Source organism: Tricharina praecox, assembly GCF_024521635.1.
Source record: "Tricharina praecox strain CBS 144465 chromosome Unknown BZA05scaffold_11, whole genome shotgun sequence".
NCBI classification, from domain to species: Eukaryota; Fungi; Ascomycota; class Pezizomycetes; order Pezizales; family Pyronemataceae; genus Tricharina; species Tricharina praecox.
In genome coordinates, this window is record NW_026250413.1 from 552,925 (window position 1) to 570,846 (window position 17,922).

A 17,922-nucleotide genomic window follows, 5' to 3' on the forward strand; every position below is an offset into this window, starting at 1 on the left:
CGCTCCAGAAGTATCGCGGTTTTGCACGTTCTCAACGGGCGCCCGTTGTGTTGGTGCGGTATGTTGTTTTGCGGCTACGAAAGACGGGATCCGTCTGTTCCACATCACATCGGAAACAGGGCCGAGGTGTTAAACACCCTTGCCTTACATACATACCTCCCTCCCTCCCTCCCACCCTCCCACGCTCCCTTTTGTCCTTCAAATTCGGCGGTCGTTTCAATTTGCGTGGGCCAATCAAATCGCTGCCTGGCGAAATTGAAGGTGGGCTGGCTGGATCGATGTTCATATGGCAGTATGAAAGTACCTGGTAATTTTGTTCCAATTTTTTGCCCGAGATGAACCTTTGAACTTTGATGGCATGTAAGGAAGGTGTGTGGAACCGGCTCTGGTGTCTATGTAGGTATTGTGCGGGCGCTCAATCAAGAAGGCGCGACCTCCTCCAAGGCGTGGGTGGGTGGGTGGGTCAGAATGAGAAACCCAGCCACTCTTCCTGCTCGTTCTCGTTCTTCCTGCTTGCTTGCTTGCTTTGCTTGCTTGCTTGCTTGCTTTGCTTGCTTGCTTGCTTGCTTGCTTGCTTTGCTTCCTGCCTTTCGCATCGCTGCATCCATCCATCCATCCCGCGCGCCCGTCCGTTCTGTCGGCTACTCTAGTGAGTTGACTTTGCGCTCGACTGCGGATTGTGTGAGAAAGTACCCACAACAACAAGCTCCAATTAGAGTACCTACCGTGATTTCCACTACATACCAACCTACCCACCGACCGACCGGCCTACTCTATTTACTCCACCGACTGTTCACTCGGTCGCTTGCTCGCTCGCTCGCCCGCACGCCTACACGACCATCGTTTCCTCTCCCTCCCCGTCCATAGTTACTCGACCTCGGGTGGTTGCGAGACGAGACGAGACGAGAACTCCGCTCTAGCGGCACTCCAACGCGCGCGGCGGCTGATACGACGACATCATGTCTCAATTCGGGAATTTCCACGTACATACACCTCTCTCTCTCGAAAATCGTCGGAAACAAATCGGTTGCGGTCGGACTGTCAGACTAACGAACGGCTGTCGTATGTATCTAGGACTTCTGTCGAGACTCAACGCTACCCGTCTGCAACGTACGTTCCACTCCCCGTCCTCCTCCTCCTGCTCCTCCTCCCACCATCGCCGTCGCTCATCGCGTACGCATACACAGTTATTCCTCGAGCGTTCCGGCACGCAGTACGGCGGGGGCATAGACAAGTCGTGCGCACTAGTCGGCTTCGCCGCGGGCGGGGGACGAGTCCGGAACCTGGGGTCGATAGTTGCCTGCGCCGTTGCCGTGATCGTCGCCGGCCTGTTGATATGGCTGTCGGAGCGGAAGAAGGCGGCCGTCGGGCGCCGGGAGATGCAGATCTTCCTTGTGGCATACGCTATCGTCTCGATCGCGGAGATATTCAGTGTTGGCGGGTTTCTGACGGATAGGAAAAAATTGGTGGTATGTTGTGTTCTTCGATGCTTGGCTTGTGGGGAGGGTGTTGATGGATGTGCGGTGCGGACAGTGGTTCTCGGCCATACATATAGGCGCCATCGCGGCCGCGTGCTGGATCCTCCTCATCAACGCGATCGTCGGGTACCAATTGATGGACGACGGGACGCCGCTGAGTAATGGTCTGACGGCGGGCTCGGGCCTCGTCGTGTTCATTGGCGTCGCATACGTCGCGGTCGACACGGGGTTCAACTACTCGGGCGAATTCGAGATCAACGACGATAACCTCCGGAACTACGCGCTCTACGTCCTGTACCTACTCTTCCCGCTGCTCCTGCTCGTCGCGTTCTTCATCCTCGAGAGCGTGCTGGTGCTAGGGGTGTTACGGGAGACTCGGCCGATGGGTATGTACACCACCACCACCTCCCCCCTCCCCCCTCCCCCCTCCCCCCCTGTCCCCTCCCCGCATCCACTGACAGGAACCCACAGTCCTCCTCACGATCTCAGCGCTTCTATTCATCATAAGCCAAATCTTCAACTTCGTGATCAGCGTGCACCTGTGCACCGCGACCAACGGCAAGATCGACGGCGCACTGTTCGAAACGCTGTTCGTGCTGCTCGCCGTAATAGCGCTGTGGTTCTTCTGGAGCAGCATCACTGAGGACGAGTGGCCCGATGATAACTACACCTCCGGCACTACGCCGTTACCGTCTACCATCGGTGGTGGGGCTGGTGAACGCGCTTATGCTTGATTTTCCTGCCGACTGACTTCCATCCTTACTACGGAAGGAGGATGGTGATGTGATGGTGCGTATGTAATGATGTTAATGTGAGGCGTTTGTTTTTGTTTTCCCTTGTTTTTGTCGTTTTTTGTTAGTTTTGCCTGGTGGGGTGGGTGTGGTTTTTATTTTAATGCGGGAGGGAGCGGCGCCGTGGGAAAAAGGGTTCTTGAACATACTTCTTTGTATACCCATTTTTTTTTGTTTTTGTTCTGTACTTTTGTGTGGGGAGAGGGGGGCGGAGATGTGTACGCGATTGCTACCTGCATTGTGATAGATGATTCTCTAGATACTCTACACCAAAGCTTTGCGATTTGCGATTTGCTTATATACCTTACCTATACCATGACAGTAGTTGCTGTAGTTGTATTTGCTTATGTAACTAAAAAGGACTATAGATTTACTTACTTACGAGTGTCTTGATGGTTGCTGGAGGCGTGGAAAGGTATGGGAGGGGACAGGCTGGGCTGGGAAGTGGGAATAGTGGGATAGTTCTCTAATAGGTCACACAATTACGAACAAATAGGTAGCGGATCATACGATATCACCATCATCATACCGCCATCACGTGCGCCCATTACTTGTAATTGGGTACTTTCTCGCACCCAAGCTCCCTATCACTATCACTAGGTAGATATCCCAGTAATTAGGCCGCCGGCTCTGTTCCATTCCAAAATATACGATCCCATCGTGAAGAGGAGGAGATCCGAGCCGTCATTGACCGAGCCGTCATAGCGGCGTATAGCAGCGTATCTATCTACATACGATAACCGATGACGATGAACGATGGGGAGATCCGGCCCGCCGGTCCCCGCACCCTGCACCCTACCGTGCCTCACCATCATTTCCCATCCTACTCGAAGCTCGAAGCGAGCTAGTTAGAGTAGTGTCACGACTCAGGGACGAAGCGCGATGTCCGAGCATTCGTTGAAGCGGATGCCCGCTGGTGATCCTCTGGCGGGGGATAAGTAAGATAGGCTAGGCCGGCTGCGCACGGTGTCTTCAAATACCTAGGCCGTTGGAACTTGAGAGGTACCAGTACACAGACCTTACACGCTCGGCCGCAGCTTGCGGTCGCTATGTAGATTATGTATGGGGCTCGAGGGATCGGTGGGCTACCTACCCCGCAATCGTCCGGGAAACTGGCTGGATGGCGCTCGAGGAGTCGAGGTCTGCTGTGTGACTTTGCGTATGTAGTCGCTGGTAAGGCGAAGCATCGTGTCCACTGTCCACGGCTGGCAGTAGAGTGGAGAAGAGCACTGGTGCCCTCCGTCGTCGTTTTATGCTCTGGGCGCCGTCACCGGGACGGTCAGGTCTCCATAGGCCTCGACATGCCTATTTACATCCTTTCAATGGGGGCTTTGAGCCTATGTGCCGAGTTTCTGACGGTTTTGCTTGGAAGTTTTGCTTGGAACGGGGGCACTGGTGTCCTCCGTGCCCTCCGTGACTCCGTTCTCAGTTTATGCCCGGGGGGCCATCGCCACCTCATAGCGATCAGGGCTCTAAAGGCCTCGACATTCCTGGACATACCTATTCAGCAGCCAGCTCCCGTCAATGGGGACTCTGAGTCCACAAGCCGACTCCCGAGTTGTTGCTCATATTGTCTGTTGGTTTTACTTGGAAGGTCTTGCTTGGAAGGTCTGCTTGGAAGGCTTGGAACGGCGGATTGTTTTTTTGTTTGTTCGTACTAATCTTCAGCCTATCCAAGACCAAGTCAGTAGGACAGCGTACATCTTCGTCCTTCCAAGTTCCCTACCCACAGTCCTGCTTGGAATGGGATCCCATGTGTGCATATGGTGTCACTCGGGTGACGAGTGATCGGTGATGTTACAGTCCTTAGAAGTCACAGTCCTTGGAAGCAAGAAACCGAGATCGGGATGCTAGCAAATATTACCAGTAGTGCTGCTAGGCTGGCAGCTTCCACTGTTCAACCGTGATCTCCAAATGGCCGGCCCATGTATGCATGTAACGTGATGCGTCAACCGGTCTATTCAGCGATCACGAGATTTCGCGGACCGCAGGTCCTTATCAGCTGCCGCATCGACATCGGCATCGGCTTTCACATGCAACTTCCAGCGCTCTCCTCTCACTCATCAGGAACAAAAAGATCCTCTCCCTCAAATTCGTAATCATAATGTACACCTACACCCCCGCATAAGGAAAGATAAAGAATAGAGAAGATAAAGATTCCAACCCAACCGCGTTATCGTGTTGCCCTCCCCCCTCCCCCCTCCCTCCACCCTCCACCCCCGTCAAACCGTCGCCCGTCAAACCAGAATAGAGTAAAAACGCCTGTGGATGTGATGCAGCCAGCAATCTCTAGCGAAACAGAACTGAGAATAGCATACTCTCTCTTCCGCACCGTTACCGTTACCAACAAGGAGATTGGGGGGCGGGGTGAAGGAAAAGAAAGAAAGAAAGAAAGAAAGAAAGAAAGAAAGAAAAAGAAAAACACCCATAAAATTGTCCGTCGGTTCGGTTCATAAGTCTTGCCGTCTGTCTGTCAGTTGGCCTGCTCAGCAGCACCCACCCTTCGGCGGCTTCGCCTGGTCGTCGATCCCAATGCTGGTCTTCGCCGTGTTCGCCTTGATCCCATGGCTCTTATCGTTGAGATCATAGACGCCACCCACGATGTTCTTATAGATCTCCTTAGCACAGTCCACGAACGCCTCCTCGACACTCTCGCCGGTCTTCGCACTCGTCTCGACCGCCGCCTTGAGCCCATGAGCCTCCGCCCACTCCCTGGCCTCCTCCACGGTAACCTTCCTCTTGCCCGGATCCGCCTCTGCCAGGTCGCACTTATTCCCGACGAGGATGATGGATATATTCTGGTCCGCGGCGGCGCGGAGCTCATCGAGCCACTCCTGGACGTGTTCGAACGTCTCGCGCCTCGTGATGTCATAGACGAGCAGCGCGCCCGTCGCCCCGCGGAAGTACGACTTTGTGATGGCACGGAAGCTCTCCTGCCCCGCCGTGTCCCATACTTGCAGCTTGATCTTTTTTTCGGCCGATACGGGGATTATCCGGCTGCCGAACTCGACGCCGATCGTTACGTCGTGCTGTGGGTTGAAGCGCCCCTCGCATAGGCGGATCGTGAGACTCGATTTGCCGCACCCGCTGTCGCCGATGTTGACGACTTTCTGGTGGCTGTTAGTAGTGCGCGCTCGGTGCGGGGAGGGGGGGGGAAGTAGGGGGTGGTGGCGCACCGCTATGTAGTCCCATGGCTGAGGCATCGCGAGGGGATTTATGGGCTGGTTAGAGAGTGAAGCTGGTTTTGCGTAGAGGCGCCGAAACAATAGGACGACAAGGTGGTCGGGGGTTGGTGGTGACGGTGGTGTGTAGTAGTGGTGGTGGTGGTTGTAGTAGTGGCGGTGGCGGTGGTTGTAGAGGGGACTGTTCGAGTCTATTCGAGTCGGGGGCGTGGGGGAACTCGGTCGCTGATGTAGTGGAGCGCTCAGCTACGTTCGGCGTTTGCTGGTGGAGGGGGCGCGGCGCTGATAGTGGAGTAGTTGGGTTGGGAGTTGACTTGGAAACAAAGAAGGTGAAGTGTTCGATGTTGGTTGTGTCTCTTCACGCGTCCGTCCGTTCGCTGTCCGTTGATCGGTGCTGTGCGACGTTGAATTTCTGAGTCAGGGATTTATCTCTACCTGTAGAAAGTAGAGCCCTCGGTTTCTATCTATCCACAACGATGCGAGGACAGCACAGAGTCGATGGCATTTGCTGGAACTGGGATGCTTGTTTCTGATGCCTGTTTGCGGCGGCGAATTTGCGGGTGCGGAGACGTGAGGCGAGGTGAGAAGAAGGAAAAGCGGAGGAGGAAGAGGAGGAGGAGGAAGAGAACCGGTGACGCAAATGCCGGCCGCGGGAATAGCAGTTTTGGCTGGGTTGGGTAAGATGGCTGAGCGTTTGGGCAAGTGGGACACTCATTCTGGTCACGAGCGGGTCTAGATACCTGCCATGTGGAGTTGAGGACATGGAGATGCCATTAGCTCGAGGACTACGGTGGGAAGCAGAGTACCTAGCTTCAGACTGGCGGGGCATTGTTCCTCTAGTGACATGACGATATGGCCAACGAGAAGACGGCAAAGACGAAGAAGATGCGGGGGAAGAGGAGCTCGACGAGCTTGAGGGAAAGCAGTAAAGCTCGGAGAAGCTGTGAAGAACTTGATGCATCGCCATCTCCATCTCCGTTGTGTACCTGGTGCATCGTAGCGGTTGTTTCTGTCATAGGCAAATGTCACCGGGAACTCTAGCCATGCTCGTGCCTTCTTTGAAGCTCCGCACTGCCTCTCCCAAAGCTGTCACCCCTCTCCTGCTCTCCCTCGTCGCGGTATCATCTTCGTCTACAGCTTCACCCGCGTTAGCATCATCAGCAGAATATTGAAAGTTGCTGTCTGACTCAAGCACTTCTACAATCTTCACCGGACCAAGGCAGCAACGAAAAAACCGAATAGGCCCGTGCACCCGCCATTCATCTCTCCGCGCAGAAGAGACAGAGCTACGCAGTCACTCATTCATCCCCGATAACTTATCGACTGTTCTCACACACATTCACGCTCACACGCTCACACTCATATCCAACTCACTCGATCGCTCACCGTGCATACAAAGCTCGGAGCTGTAGCCAACCGCTGCTGCCGAGAGTTTTTTTATTGATGCGGCAACGATAACAACGACGACAACGACCGCCTCCACCTCCACCTCCACCTTCACACTCCACCTCCCACTCCACCACCTCCACCACCTCATCCACCCCAATCCACCCACCTTTCTATCTGAACAAAGACTGGCTACAGCTATATCGATCGTTCATCCACACTAGCCTATCCGTCTCCCGCGCCTCACGGTTTCTGGCGCTCGCCTCCCCCCTCCCGCCGTCGCCGCCATGTTCTCGGAATGTGAGTTTAAATTGCTATCTATGCCCCGATCGCGGTTAGCTAGCATAGCTTGGTACTGACAGAGCCGCCGACGTGACGCACAGATGCATCGAAATTCCTACAACAGTCGCAGACACGTATGAGTGCGATACGAGAAGGCCGAAACCACACTCAGGCATCGGCACCGCTGTTCCACTCCGTTGCCGAATTTCTTCCCGAGGACCACGAGCACGAGCAGGACCGCCTGGATCTTTTCGCCCTCGAGCGCAGCAGACGACACTTCGGCGCCTATGCTCCTTCCGACGCTACAGGCGGAGAGGATGAGGACGAAGATGATGATGGCGGATATACGGAAGAGGAAGATAGCACTCAGGAGCTACGGCAGAGCAGAGGAAGAGGGCGCTTCGGTAATATCAGGAGCTCGTGGAGAGCAAATCGGTCAGGAACGGCCAAGGGTTCGCTATCTGGGCCGGCGCGCAGCCACGAGACGGAAACGGGTGCCGCGAGTTCGAAAGGGAAGATGGTGGACGTGCGGTTGGACGATCCGAATGATCAGTCCCTGATGGAGGACTTCGACCAGGTGGGCTCTCCCACGATGTCATGCGCTTGCGAGTATGAGGGGGGAGGGGCATCGCTGATGATGGGAACAGGGCCCGCCAAGTGATATTGCTGTCGACATGCTCCGCGATGAATCTCCGCCGCCATTCCAACAGTTCCAGCGACCTCGGAGAGATAGTTCACCCTCCGCGTCGCTTGCGTTTGTACCGCCCATGCAACACGACGAGGAGATCGGAGATCAGACACCGTTCATGCCGCGGCAGTCTGAGCGGCCCAAGCCACAACAGAGCACGGTATGGCGCTTTTTCCGATTGAACGGTGGGTTGGCAGACGGGCTAAATCGGGACAGATACCACAACAGGTGTACCATCCGTCGTTGGAGCCTCCAGCACATGATAAATTATGGGGTAGCCTATATATATTTCTGATGGCGGGCATGTTCACGACGTCTTTCGTAGTTTGGCTCCACACGGAGGAGAGCAATAATCCAAAGGACACCATTTACAACACGCTCCATGGGTCATTGCACCTCCTCGCCATCGATACTTTTGTCGCGATTGCCGTCGCGGTGGGGTGGATGTTTCTGCTCAAGTCGTGCGCGCGACCGCTGATATACTTTGTCATGGTATCTGTGCCGGTGGTGCTGGTCGTCTTCAGTATATATCCATTCGTTATGTCGTTTAAGGTGCCCGAAAAGAGCTATGGCGGACAAGGCACGGTCATGCGGTGGGGGAGCATAATTCCGGCGATAATGTCTGGGACCTGGGCGTATTCGGCGTGGAGGAATAGATTCGCCATGACACGGGCGGTTGACATCATCCAGCTGGCATGCCGGATCATCCAAGGCAACCCGGCACTGGTATTGTTGAGCTTTGGGGCGCTGGTGGGAACATGCGTATTTTCGTGGATCTGGGTGGGAATGTTCACAAGAGTCTTTTTGACTGGAAACTCCTTAGTCCGGGACGGAGTTATCTGGAAGCTGAGAACCAGGACGATTTTCCTGGGCATCTACTACATCATGATGTATCTCTGGACACTGGGTGTCGCTTCTGGTGTACACAGGTATGTAATGTCACCATGTCAAGCTTGACTATCGACTAACATCATTCCAGGGCGACGTCTGCAGCTACAGTTTCCCAATGGTACTTCCACCGGCACGCCATCCCGAAACCCTCCTCCCGCGCCATCATGGGCGCCGCCTTCCAGCACAGCACCTCCACCCTCTTCGGCAGTATCTGCCTAAGCTCCCTCCTCGCCCTGATGGTCCGCCTCCCACTCTTCGTAGCCCCCCGCTACCTTGCCCGTATCATCCACATGTGCTGCTACACCTTCGTCCCCTCGCCCATCGCCGCCATAATCGACCCGCTGACCCTCACCTACGGCGCGATCCACTCGCTGCCAATCCTCGCCGCCTCCAAAGCCACCTCGAACCTGAAGTTCATGGACACAGCCGGCTACGGCCCGCAGCGTCACCCGCGCGTTGCCTACCGCTTCAGCAAGATGCTGCTCACCGCGGCCCGCTCCGTCACCGCCATCTGTCTCGGCATCGGCGCGTGGATCGCCGCGGCAAGACACGTCAATGGCGGCAGCCTGTACGGATACCTTGTCGGCCTCATAGCTGGGTGCATCGGCTGGGCTATCATCGGTGCGACCGAGGGGTGCCTCACCAACGTTGTAGATGCCTGTGCGGTGTGTGTGGTCAGTGAGGGGGCCGAGGGAACGCATTGCCGGGAGGCGCAGGCTGCTTTTGGCGGATAACTAAGCTGGTGTACTACACTTGTCGATGACAGAGTAGGTATACGCTGGATTTCGTTGTTTTCTTCTTGTTTTGCGCGCATTCTAGGGTTTCTTTCTTTCTTCGGAGCGAAGGTGCTTGCTTGCTTGCTTGTTTGCATGTATTCACTTGACTTGACTTTTTCCTTTGTCACTTTAGACGGGGGATTGGATTGGATTGGATTGGAAATGTTTATGTTCTTATTTGGCTACCTACGGAAGTGATGGAACATGTTGCTCCGAACGACCTGGGGAATAGTACGGTAGCTGTACGGTAGCTGTTGAAATTACTGGTAGGTATTTCATTGAAATTTGATGGGTTTTTTTGGCTACCTTGAGCCTGATGCTTCAGGAATTGGCAGTGGACAACTACCTGGTCTGGATGAATGGGGGGTTCTGTTTGTTGTTTTATTGATCTCGCCCTGTACCTATGTGCAGAGACAATGGCGATTGCCTGGATGGATGTCCCCAAGAGGAGATATGTTAGGAACCGAAGTAAGTCGAGTGATGAAGCGAGCATAAATGCCCTTTGCACGAGCGAAGCAAACATTCCATGACCAGCCTTATCCTCCTGAATGAGTAAATTCACCATCAATCCTTGCGTCCAGATCCCCAGCCCCGAGTGACGCCCCACCTCAGCTCTTGTTCTACACTCAACCTACCCTGCCTTCCCAGCCCCAAACACCTACAAAACCGCGTCCCCCGCAGCTCCCTTCCTCCCAGTACATAACCAACGCAAACCCACCGCCCTCCCTCCCCCCTCACGGGACCTCCACGGAGATGAGGGCGGTCTTTCAGTCCCCACCATCCCACCACTATCCCAGCCCCGTCAGCCCAGCCCATCCAGCCCAGCCCAGCCCAGCCAACCAGCCTTTAACCACCCGCCTTGTACGACGACATCCAAACCCACTGCCCGCGCGCTTCCAGGAACAAATCTACGCAGCTGCACACTTATAGCCGATGGGTGTGGGTGTGCAATACATCATACGCGGTTCCTGGGAGCGGATGGGTGGTTACTATAACTTGGTCGTATGGGTGAAGTGGTAGATTGCTGGTTGTTTTGCTGTGTTTTGCTGTGTTGGGGTGGGGTGGGGTGTGTTGCGCGGTTGGGTGGGGGTGGGGGAGGGGGAGAGGGGGTTGTTTGCGCAGAGATATATATATGAAATACATGAAGGGATCCATGAAGAGCTGCGTATATATGCACGGAGTTAGTGCCGGAGCACAGATACGGGTCGCACATTCTCCTGGAGCCTGGGGGGGTTAGATGCGGGTTAGATGGGGGTTAGATGGGGGGTTTTGTTGGTTTTTTGATGATCGTGCAACTCACCTGTGTATGTGGAGTACATTGACGATCGCGATTGCCCGGATGGATGTCTCTGGGAGGAGAGACGTCAGGAAGCTCAGGAAGCTCAGTAAGCTCAGTAGATCGAGTGATAATGCGAGCTCTAGAGGGTCCCACACGGCGAAAGCCCTCAATCGTTGCGTCCAGATCCCAAGCCCGAGTGACACCCGACCTATGCACTTGTAGCTACTGCACTTCACTTACCCTGCCTTCCCAGCAACACCTACAAAACCGCGTCCCCCCAGCTCCAGCTCCCTTCCTCCCAGTAATCATCGCAAACCCCACCGCCCCCCCTCCCCCCTCGCGGGATTTTCACGGAGGCGAGGGGCCGGTCCCACCACCAGCAGCACCACCAGCCCAGCACCGCCAATACGGTACAGCCCCATTCAGCCTCCAGCCTTTAGCCACCGCGCCTCGTACGACCAACATGCGACCAGCTGCCCGCGCGCTCCCAGGAATGCATCGCGCAACATGTGTTGTATCGTACACGCGGGTTCCTGGAGGGGCTTGTGCGTGTATGTACTCGTACAATACATATGTGGGTTTCCATGGGAGCTCGCGGACAGTGCTTGTGACGGGTCGTACGAGGGCCTAGCTGTGGCAGATTGCTGGTTGCTGTGCTGTGTTGGGGTGTATGGGCTGTGCTGTGTTGTGTTGTGGTGGTGTTTGTGAAAGAGAAATTATGGGACTCATGAAGAGCTGCGTTGCACAGAGATCGTGCCGAAGCACAGATACGGGTCGTACATTCTGATCGAGGGTTGGAGGTGTGTACATAGGAGGATGGGATGCTGGCTGGTGAGGGAGGAGGATGTATACAATATCTATATCCATATCGTCATCACACAGTTGAGGGTAGATATAAGTCCCTGGCCATATGTATGCAGGTGTACTTACCTATGGCCAACTCACATTTGAACTCCATTCTTGCCCGCCCTTCTACCAGCACATCCACAGACACACACAGTGTCCCGCTGGACACTCCTGCTTCACCCCCGATGCCTCGCTCTCCCCATCAGTCACGTCGTCCCGGGGACTTTCCTGCCCACGTCCGTCGTGGAGGACCTCCAGAACAGCCTTGCCGCATCCTTCATTTATGCATACGAATAGATTGGCCATGCTCACCAGCGCTTTCCGTGCTTCGTCTCCTTTTCCACTCTCGCCCATAGAGACCAGCGAGCATTGTTTGAATAAGTGCTGTTTGCTTGCACCGGCGGCACCACCAGCACTGATCGTCCTCTCGCTTCTTTATCTACTTCAGACGAGTGACCGCCATGGCGTGGCCGGTCTTTAGCTGCTACTAGTAGTACCGGGTCACAATGCGTTTCGGCGCTTTGGCGGGTATGAATCCGGTGTCATATGTATCATACCTCCGGTTTTTGATCCGGGAAATGGTTCACTAGTGGGCTTCCGTCCATCTGCCGTTTGAGGTGCGCCAGGGACACTGGCAACGGTAGGCTTCGTCTCCGGCATCTATCACTGTACTTGAGCCATTCGGCTCTGCGATCGTCTGGTTCGAACTTCGTCAGCCTGTCAAGGTCGAGTGATATCACGAGCCTACCGGATCATGAGCGAGCGAAGGGACACCGGTACTGGTAGGCTTCGTCTCCGACATCTATCGCTATACTTAAGCCATTCGGCTGTGATCGTCTGGCTCGAACTTCGTCCGCCTGTCAAAGTCGAGTGATATCACGAGCCTAGTTACCGGATAATGAGCGAGCGAAGACAACATCCCACCACTACCAAACAAACCCGTAAACGGCAGCTGGTTCACCATTGATCGCGGAATCCGGGATCTCCAGCCCCGAGTGAGGGCCGATATAGAGTACTTATACCGCGCTTACCCTGCCTTCCGCGTACATACTACAAAACCGCGATCCCCCCAGCTCCAGCTCCAGCTCCAGCTCCAGCTCCAGCTCTCTCCCACAACCAGCGCGAATCCACCCACCCTCTCTCCCTCCCTACCAAGGGTTTTCCACGGAGTAGAGGTTGCGGTCACCACAAGTCATTCAGCCTGTAGCCACGAGGCCTGTTTGTGAGTTTGAAGTATCCTGAACGCTGCTCCTTGTGAGTGCTGGACGTTTACGAACCGAAATCACATTCAAATTGTGTCCGCCTACTATTTGTCCCCGTGGTGTTTTTTTTGCCGAGAATGAAATTATAGGACTCACTGAAGAGCTGCGTATATATGCACAGAGTTAGGTACCGGAGCACAGATACGGGTCGTACATTCCGATGGGAGCTGGTGGAGGGTGGATGGATGCGATGCTATGTAGCGAGGGAGGGGGGCTATGTACAATACCTATACATATGGTATCACACGGTTGGGGAATAGATTTCCGGTGGCTCCAAGTCCCCAATCATATACCAACTCGGCGACTCGGGACATGAGGAAGAACACTCTGTGATCCAAAACTACAGGTGGATGCGTCTCCGAGATGATAAGCGACCCGAGGACGACGAGGATCAACAAAGTATCCGACTGAGACTGGATACATCGAGATGATCCGTCTGTCGATGACGCAACCTTGACATGCCCAACCACATGGTACATGGCGAGCAGCGCGCGATCTTGTCTCCAGCCGGTGGCTACTCCAATAGAAAGGTCTGTAGGTGGCTCTGAAGACGTGCTTTCGGCGAACTCGGTTGTTTCGTCTCGTCTCGTCTGGTCGCGCTCGCGTAGTAGAAATGGCAAATCTAGGTGGCGTCAGTACCGCGTTCAATGTCCGTAGGGATGACGATGACGATGTCGAGGAACAGTTGTATTGCGTCTCGCGAACCTAAAGACCGGCCCCAGTAAAAAGATTACGCTGCAACAACGATAATCCGGTCACGCTAATGTGCGCTGGACGGGCTTGCCAGCATCCGTTGGGATCTCTTGAGCGAAGAGGGTCAAGTCCGAGCGGCTGAGAATTGCTGAACTGCTGAATTGCCGTGGAGCCAATCGTAGCCGGGCCAACAAATACGGTGGAGTGGATCGGACCCGGATTGGTCTGGAGGATTGCAGGCGCCCGGAGGCTCTTCTTCTTCTCTTCTTCTTCATCGACCGGCAAAGGTCATGTTTTCGGTTGTTCAAGGCTTGGAGTTAAAGCTCTATTTTAGCTGCCAGCGGGTCCTCGGTTTGATGGAGGGGCTTGCGGAGGGGTAAACGGAGAAGTTCGAGTATCGCCGGGCATCCGGAGAGGCCAGCAGCTACGGCCGCGGTAGAGGTCAGTTAGTAGATGCAGCCAGGTAGCTGCTTGGGGGTGTGAAGACAAGCAGTCGCGGTTGGGAAGTCGTCAGTACTCAGGTACTAACTGTTAACGTAGTAACCATAGAGTAAGTAGAGCATCAGTACACCTTGCGTCCTCTCCCCCCACACACCCCGTTCTATTCCGTCCGTCCAAAGAGCATAAGCACCCCTGCCCAACAACTTTTTTTACCCTGTTTCCCGGACTCGGGATCTCGCCGCCATTCCTCTTTTTTTTCAAAGGCCTTCCTCCTCCAACACCCTTCTTCCTCCTCCTCCTCTCCATCTCCATCCTCCTCCTCCTCCACTCCTCCCCTCCACACCCTCCCATCAACAATCAATTGAAGATGTCCTCCGCTTTCAGAGTCTCCACCATTGCCTCGACCGCCTTCAGGTCGAGCATCACCTCCTCCTCTTCCTTCGCTGTGAAGAGAGCCGGTTACCGTTATTACTCGGCGGTTAAGCCTAAGGTCAGCGATCACTCAATCCATGCCCTAGTGGTCCGACCGCAACAGTATTCTGACGTAGCCACATCGGTGACCACAGACCCTCAAGGAGACCTTTGCTGCGAAGATTCCCGAGGAGATCGAGAAGGTCAAGAAGCTCCGCAAGTAAGTCGATACGATTCAATCCCAATGCTCTCTCACGGGGTTCGGCAGTTCTGACATGTGGATGTTTGCTATCTCAGGGAGCACGGTTCCAAGGTCATCGGAGAGGTCACTCTTGACCAGGTCTACGGAGGTGCTCGTGGTGTCAAGTCCCTCGTATGGGAGGGTTCCGTCCTCGACTCCGAGGAGGGTATTCGCTTCAGAGGCAAGACCGTAAGCACAAATTGCACCTCCCATTGGTACTGGCGACGAGGACTAAACGCAGTGTTTTCTAGATTCCTGAATGCCAGGCCCTTTTGCCCAGGGCTCCTGGAGGAGAGGAGCCTCTTCCCGAGGGTCTTTTCTGGCTTCTTTTGACCGGAGAGGTCCCCACTGAGGAGCAGGTCCGCGCTCTCTCCGCCGAGTGGGCTGCCCGTGCCGAGGTCCCCAAGTTCGTTGAGGAGCTCATTGACCGTTGCCCCAACACCCTCCACCCCATGGCCCAGTTCTCGATCGCCGTCACCGCTCTCGAGCACGAGTCCCAGTTCGCCAAGGCGTACGCGAAGGGTATCAACAAAAAGGAGTACTGGAGCTACACCTTCGAGGACTCCATGGACCTCATTGCGAAGCTTCCTACCATTGCTTCCAAGATCTACCGTAACATCTACAAAGATGGAAAGGTCGCCCCCATTCAGGCCGACAAGGACTACGGTTTCAACTTGGCCAACCAGCTCGGCTTCGGTGGAAACAAGGACTTCGTTGATCTGATGCGTCTGTACCTGACCATCCACTCTGACCACGTATGTCCCTAACCCCCCCGATCCTCGATCTTTGGTTCCGAAGGCTAATTCCCTTGTAGGAGGGTGGTAACGTCTCGGCCCACACCACCCACTTGGTCGGATCCGCTCTCTCATCCCCCATGCTCTCCCTGGCTGCCGGTCTCAACGGTCTCGCCGGTCCCCTCCACGGATTGGCCAACCAGGAAGTCCTTAACTGGCTCACTGAGATGAAGAAGTCCGTCGGTGACGATTTGTCCGACGAGAACATCAAGAACTACCTCTGGACCACCCTGCGCTCTGGACGTGTCGTTCCCGGATACGGACACGCCGTTCTCCGCAAGACCGACCCCCGCTACACTTCCCAGCGCGAGTTTGCCCTCAAGAAGCTCCCCAATGACCCCCTCTTCAAGCTTGTCAGCCAGGTCTACAAGATCGCCCCTGGTGTCCTCACTGAGCACGGAAAGACCAAGAACCCCTGGCCCAACGTCGACGCCGTAAGTTCTACGAGTTCCCAATCATTATGAACTGCCACTAACATCCGCCACAGCACTCCGGTGTCCTGCTCCAGTACTACGGTCTCACTGAGGCCAACTACTACACCGTCCTCTTCGGTGTCTCCCGTGCTCTCGGTGTCCTTCCTCAGCTCATCATTGACCGTGCCCTCGGTGCCCCCATCGAGCGCCCCAAGTCTTTCAGCACTGAGAAGTACGCCGAGTTGGTCGGTGCCACTTTGTAAGTTCGGAGAAACCACGGATGGAGTTATTAGCCGCTGTGAGGCACTCTGTTAGTAGTAGTGTCTGGTGTTTGCGCAGTCTTGTAGGCGTGTAAGATTTGTTTTGGGGGTAGGAGTAAGTGGTAGCTTGAGGGAAGGGGAACATAAAAGTCGCCGGCGGCCTGGTTTTTTTTTGCTGGCTGGCTGGCGCTTTCTCTTGTTTGCGAGGATAGAATTTTCTTTTTTTTCTCTTTGGACACATGTATTATGAGGCACAAAATCTCTCAGAAGAATCTCACTCACGCGTTGTTCGGTGACGACATGCGTGTCATGGCCATGTGGGAATGTGGATGTGATCGAGCACATAGAGTATGTAGTGCGGACCATGCGGGTATTTGTCCGAACAGCCGAGCTGAACTCGGTGGTGGTGGATGGATGGGAGTATCCCTTTTTCCTAGCCTCTGCGATTTCGATCCTGCAATCTTGGCGGCAGTTGCACTGGACGTCAACGTGGATTGCCTGCACTCAGCACTGGCAACTGCAGGTACTCCAATTTTCCATATTATCATTGTAGATAACTTCGGAAGTGATTACATAACCTGCGTGGCTTAGCCCTAGGTATTCCAAGTCCGTACTACAACCCTCTACTGAGTCTCAGCAGTGTCAGTCGGTGAACAGGGCTGATGTACATATTCTCTTCACCATACCCATGATGATGATGTTCCGCGGTCTACATACCACTGATGTCGACGGTATCGTGCGCACGGCCACTGTCACGGGGTGCAATCTGGTTTCATGATCCATCGGGGCGCACGTGAATAGGTATTTCAAGCTCTCTTACCCTCAGCTGCTAGGATCGGAGCTCATCCGGGCGTCTGGAAGTGCAAGCCCGAGTGCTCCGTCGTGATTCTGTGAATCCCGCGACGCCAAAAAGATAATCCAGCCCACCAACCCACTAGCAGAGCCTCACTTACCCATCCCCCGACACCACGCCCGCCGTCCCCCACCACACGCCCACCACACGTCCACCTCCACGTCCACCGCCGCCGCCATGTCGTTAACACGCCTCCAAACGCTCTACAAAGTTCCACCCCTTGCCCCCCCCCCCTCGCGCTCCCCCCATTCCCCATCCCCCGTCCTCGCCGCCTCCGCCTACTAACCCACCCTTTCCCCGGAATCACAGCTGAGCGCCTCGATCTTCAACACGACATTCAACCCGACCAACATCCGCACAGGCAACAAGGTCCTTCGGCAGCGGCTGAAGGGCGCGGCGCTGCTGGACTACTACCCGCCGCGCGTGGCCACAGTGAAGGATCTGCGGCGGTTGTTCCCCAACCTGGCCATCAGCGACGATGCGGAGGACGCCAGGGTTAACGCTGTTGAGAGGTACGTGCTCGATTCTAGGCTGGGCTGGGGAGGTGAATGTGGATGGAGGGGATTGGGGGGATGGGATGGGAGGGGATGGGATAAGGCTGATAGTAGACGGTGCATAGGGCGAAGGCGAGGGGTAAGGGCGCGCCGAAGAAGGTCAGGGTTAAGCCGGAGAGGATGCATGGTAAGAAGAAGTAGTGAAGTGCGCGGCGGAATTCATGATGTTTGGTGCGCAGTTGTAGTTGTGCCTCTGGACAAAGTAGACTGTAGACGAGACTTTGTAGCCCCCAGTTCAAGTGACCTTCAACTACCTACTACCACCACCACTACTATCACCACCACCATCACCACTGCCGCCACCCACTACCATCACCACTACCACTACCGATCCCATCACCAAAAACCCAAACACACAGAACTACTACTTCACCGCCACCACTCTACACCCCTCCCCCACT

The 17,922-nt window shown here is 55.1% G+C and overlaps 5 protein-coding genes across 5 annotated transcripts; 4 read left to right on the forward strand and 1 right to left on the reverse strand.

Moving 5' to 3' along the window:
* Nucleotides 1-809: 809 nt before the first annotated feature.
* BZA05DRAFT_38551 (chitin synthase III catalytic subunit) lies at nt 810-2,508 on the forward strand. The gene is made up of 5 exons (XM_051482419.1): nt 810-983; nt 1,075-1,110; nt 1,188-1,469; nt 1,534-1,864; nt 1,950-2,508. The coding sequence occupies exons 1-5, from the start codon at nt 960-962 to the stop codon at nt 2,210-2,212; spliced, it is 936 nt and encodes a 311-aa protein (XP_051339697.1). The 5' UTR covers nt 810-959; the 3' UTR covers nt 2,213-2,508.
* Nucleotides 2,509-4,755: 2,247 nt separating this feature from the next.
* On the reverse strand, nt 4,756-5,472 carry BZA05DRAFT_337039 (P-loop containing nucleoside triphosphate hydrolase protein; the record flags this gene model as incomplete). The annotated part of the gene is made up of 2 exons (XM_051480838.1): nt 4,756-5,379; nt 5,446-5,472. The coding sequence occupies 2 exons, from the start codon at nt 5,470-5,472 to the stop codon at nt 4,756-4,758; spliced, it is 651 nt and encodes a 216-aa protein (XP_051339698.1).
* A 2,288-nt stretch (nt 5,473-7,760) lies between these two features.
* Nucleotides 7,761-9,432, forward strand: BZA05DRAFT_337081 (uncharacterized protein; the record flags this gene model as incomplete). Its single annotated transcript, XM_051480840.1, has 3 exons — nt 7,761-7,967; nt 8,024-8,736; nt 8,787-9,432. Coding segments are annotated over 3 exons (1,566 nt in total), but the record flags the coding sequence as incomplete, so codon positions are not given.
* Nucleotides 9,433-14,099: 4,667 nt separating this feature from the next.
* BZA05DRAFT_353042 (citrate synthase-like protein) lies at nt 14,100-16,448 on the forward strand. The gene is made up of 6 exons (XM_051481332.1): nt 14,100-14,485; nt 14,562-14,626; nt 14,704-14,836; nt 14,899-15,402; nt 15,462-15,875; nt 15,929-16,448. Exons 1-6 carry the CDS (start codon nt 14,363-14,365, stop codon nt 16,115-16,117), a joined length of 1,428 nt encoding a protein of 475 aa, XP_051339700.1. The 5' UTR covers nt 14,100-14,362; the 3' UTR covers nt 16,118-16,448.
* Nucleotides 16,449-17,144: 696 nt separating this feature from the next.
* BZA05DRAFT_444754 (putative mitochondral 37S ribosomal protein S27) lies at nt 17,145-17,662 on the forward strand (the record flags this gene model as incomplete). The annotated part of the gene is made up of 3 exons (XM_051486937.1): nt 17,145-17,177; nt 17,277-17,479; nt 17,587-17,662. 3 exons carry the CDS (start codon nt 17,145-17,147, stop codon nt 17,660-17,662), a joined length of 312 nt encoding a protein of 103 aa, XP_051339701.1.
* Between the last annotated feature and the right edge of the window lie 260 nt (nt 17,663-17,922).

What these genes read in the sequence shown, in the direction of transcription:
- BZA05DRAFT_38551 (XM_051482419.1), top strand. Translation starts at nt 960, where the DNA reads ATGTCTCAATTCGGGAATTTCCAC. An exon ending in CTCAATTCGGGAATTTCCAC is followed by an intron (nt 984 to 1,074) that starts GTACATACACCT and finishes GTATGTATCTAG; the next exon opens with GACTTCTGTCGAGACTCAAC. An exon ending in ACGGGAGACTCGGCCGATGG is followed by an intron (nt 1,865 to 1,949) that starts GTATGTACACCA and finishes AGGAACCCACAG; the next exon opens with TCCTCCTCACGATCTCAGCG.
- BZA05DRAFT_353042 (XM_051481332.1), top strand. Translation starts at nt 14,363, where the DNA reads ATGTCCTCCGCTTTCAGAGTCTCCACCATTGCCTCGACCGCCTTCAGG. An exon ending in AAGGTCAAGAAGCTCCGCAA is followed by an intron (nt 14,627 to 14,703) that starts GTAAGTCGATAC and finishes TTGCTATCTCAG; the next exon opens with GGAGCACGGTTCCAAGGTCA. An exon ending in CCTGGCCCAACGTCGACGCC is followed by an intron (nt 15,876 to 15,928) that starts GTAAGTTCTACG and finishes CATCCGCCACAG; the next exon opens with CACTCCGGTGTCCTGCTCCA.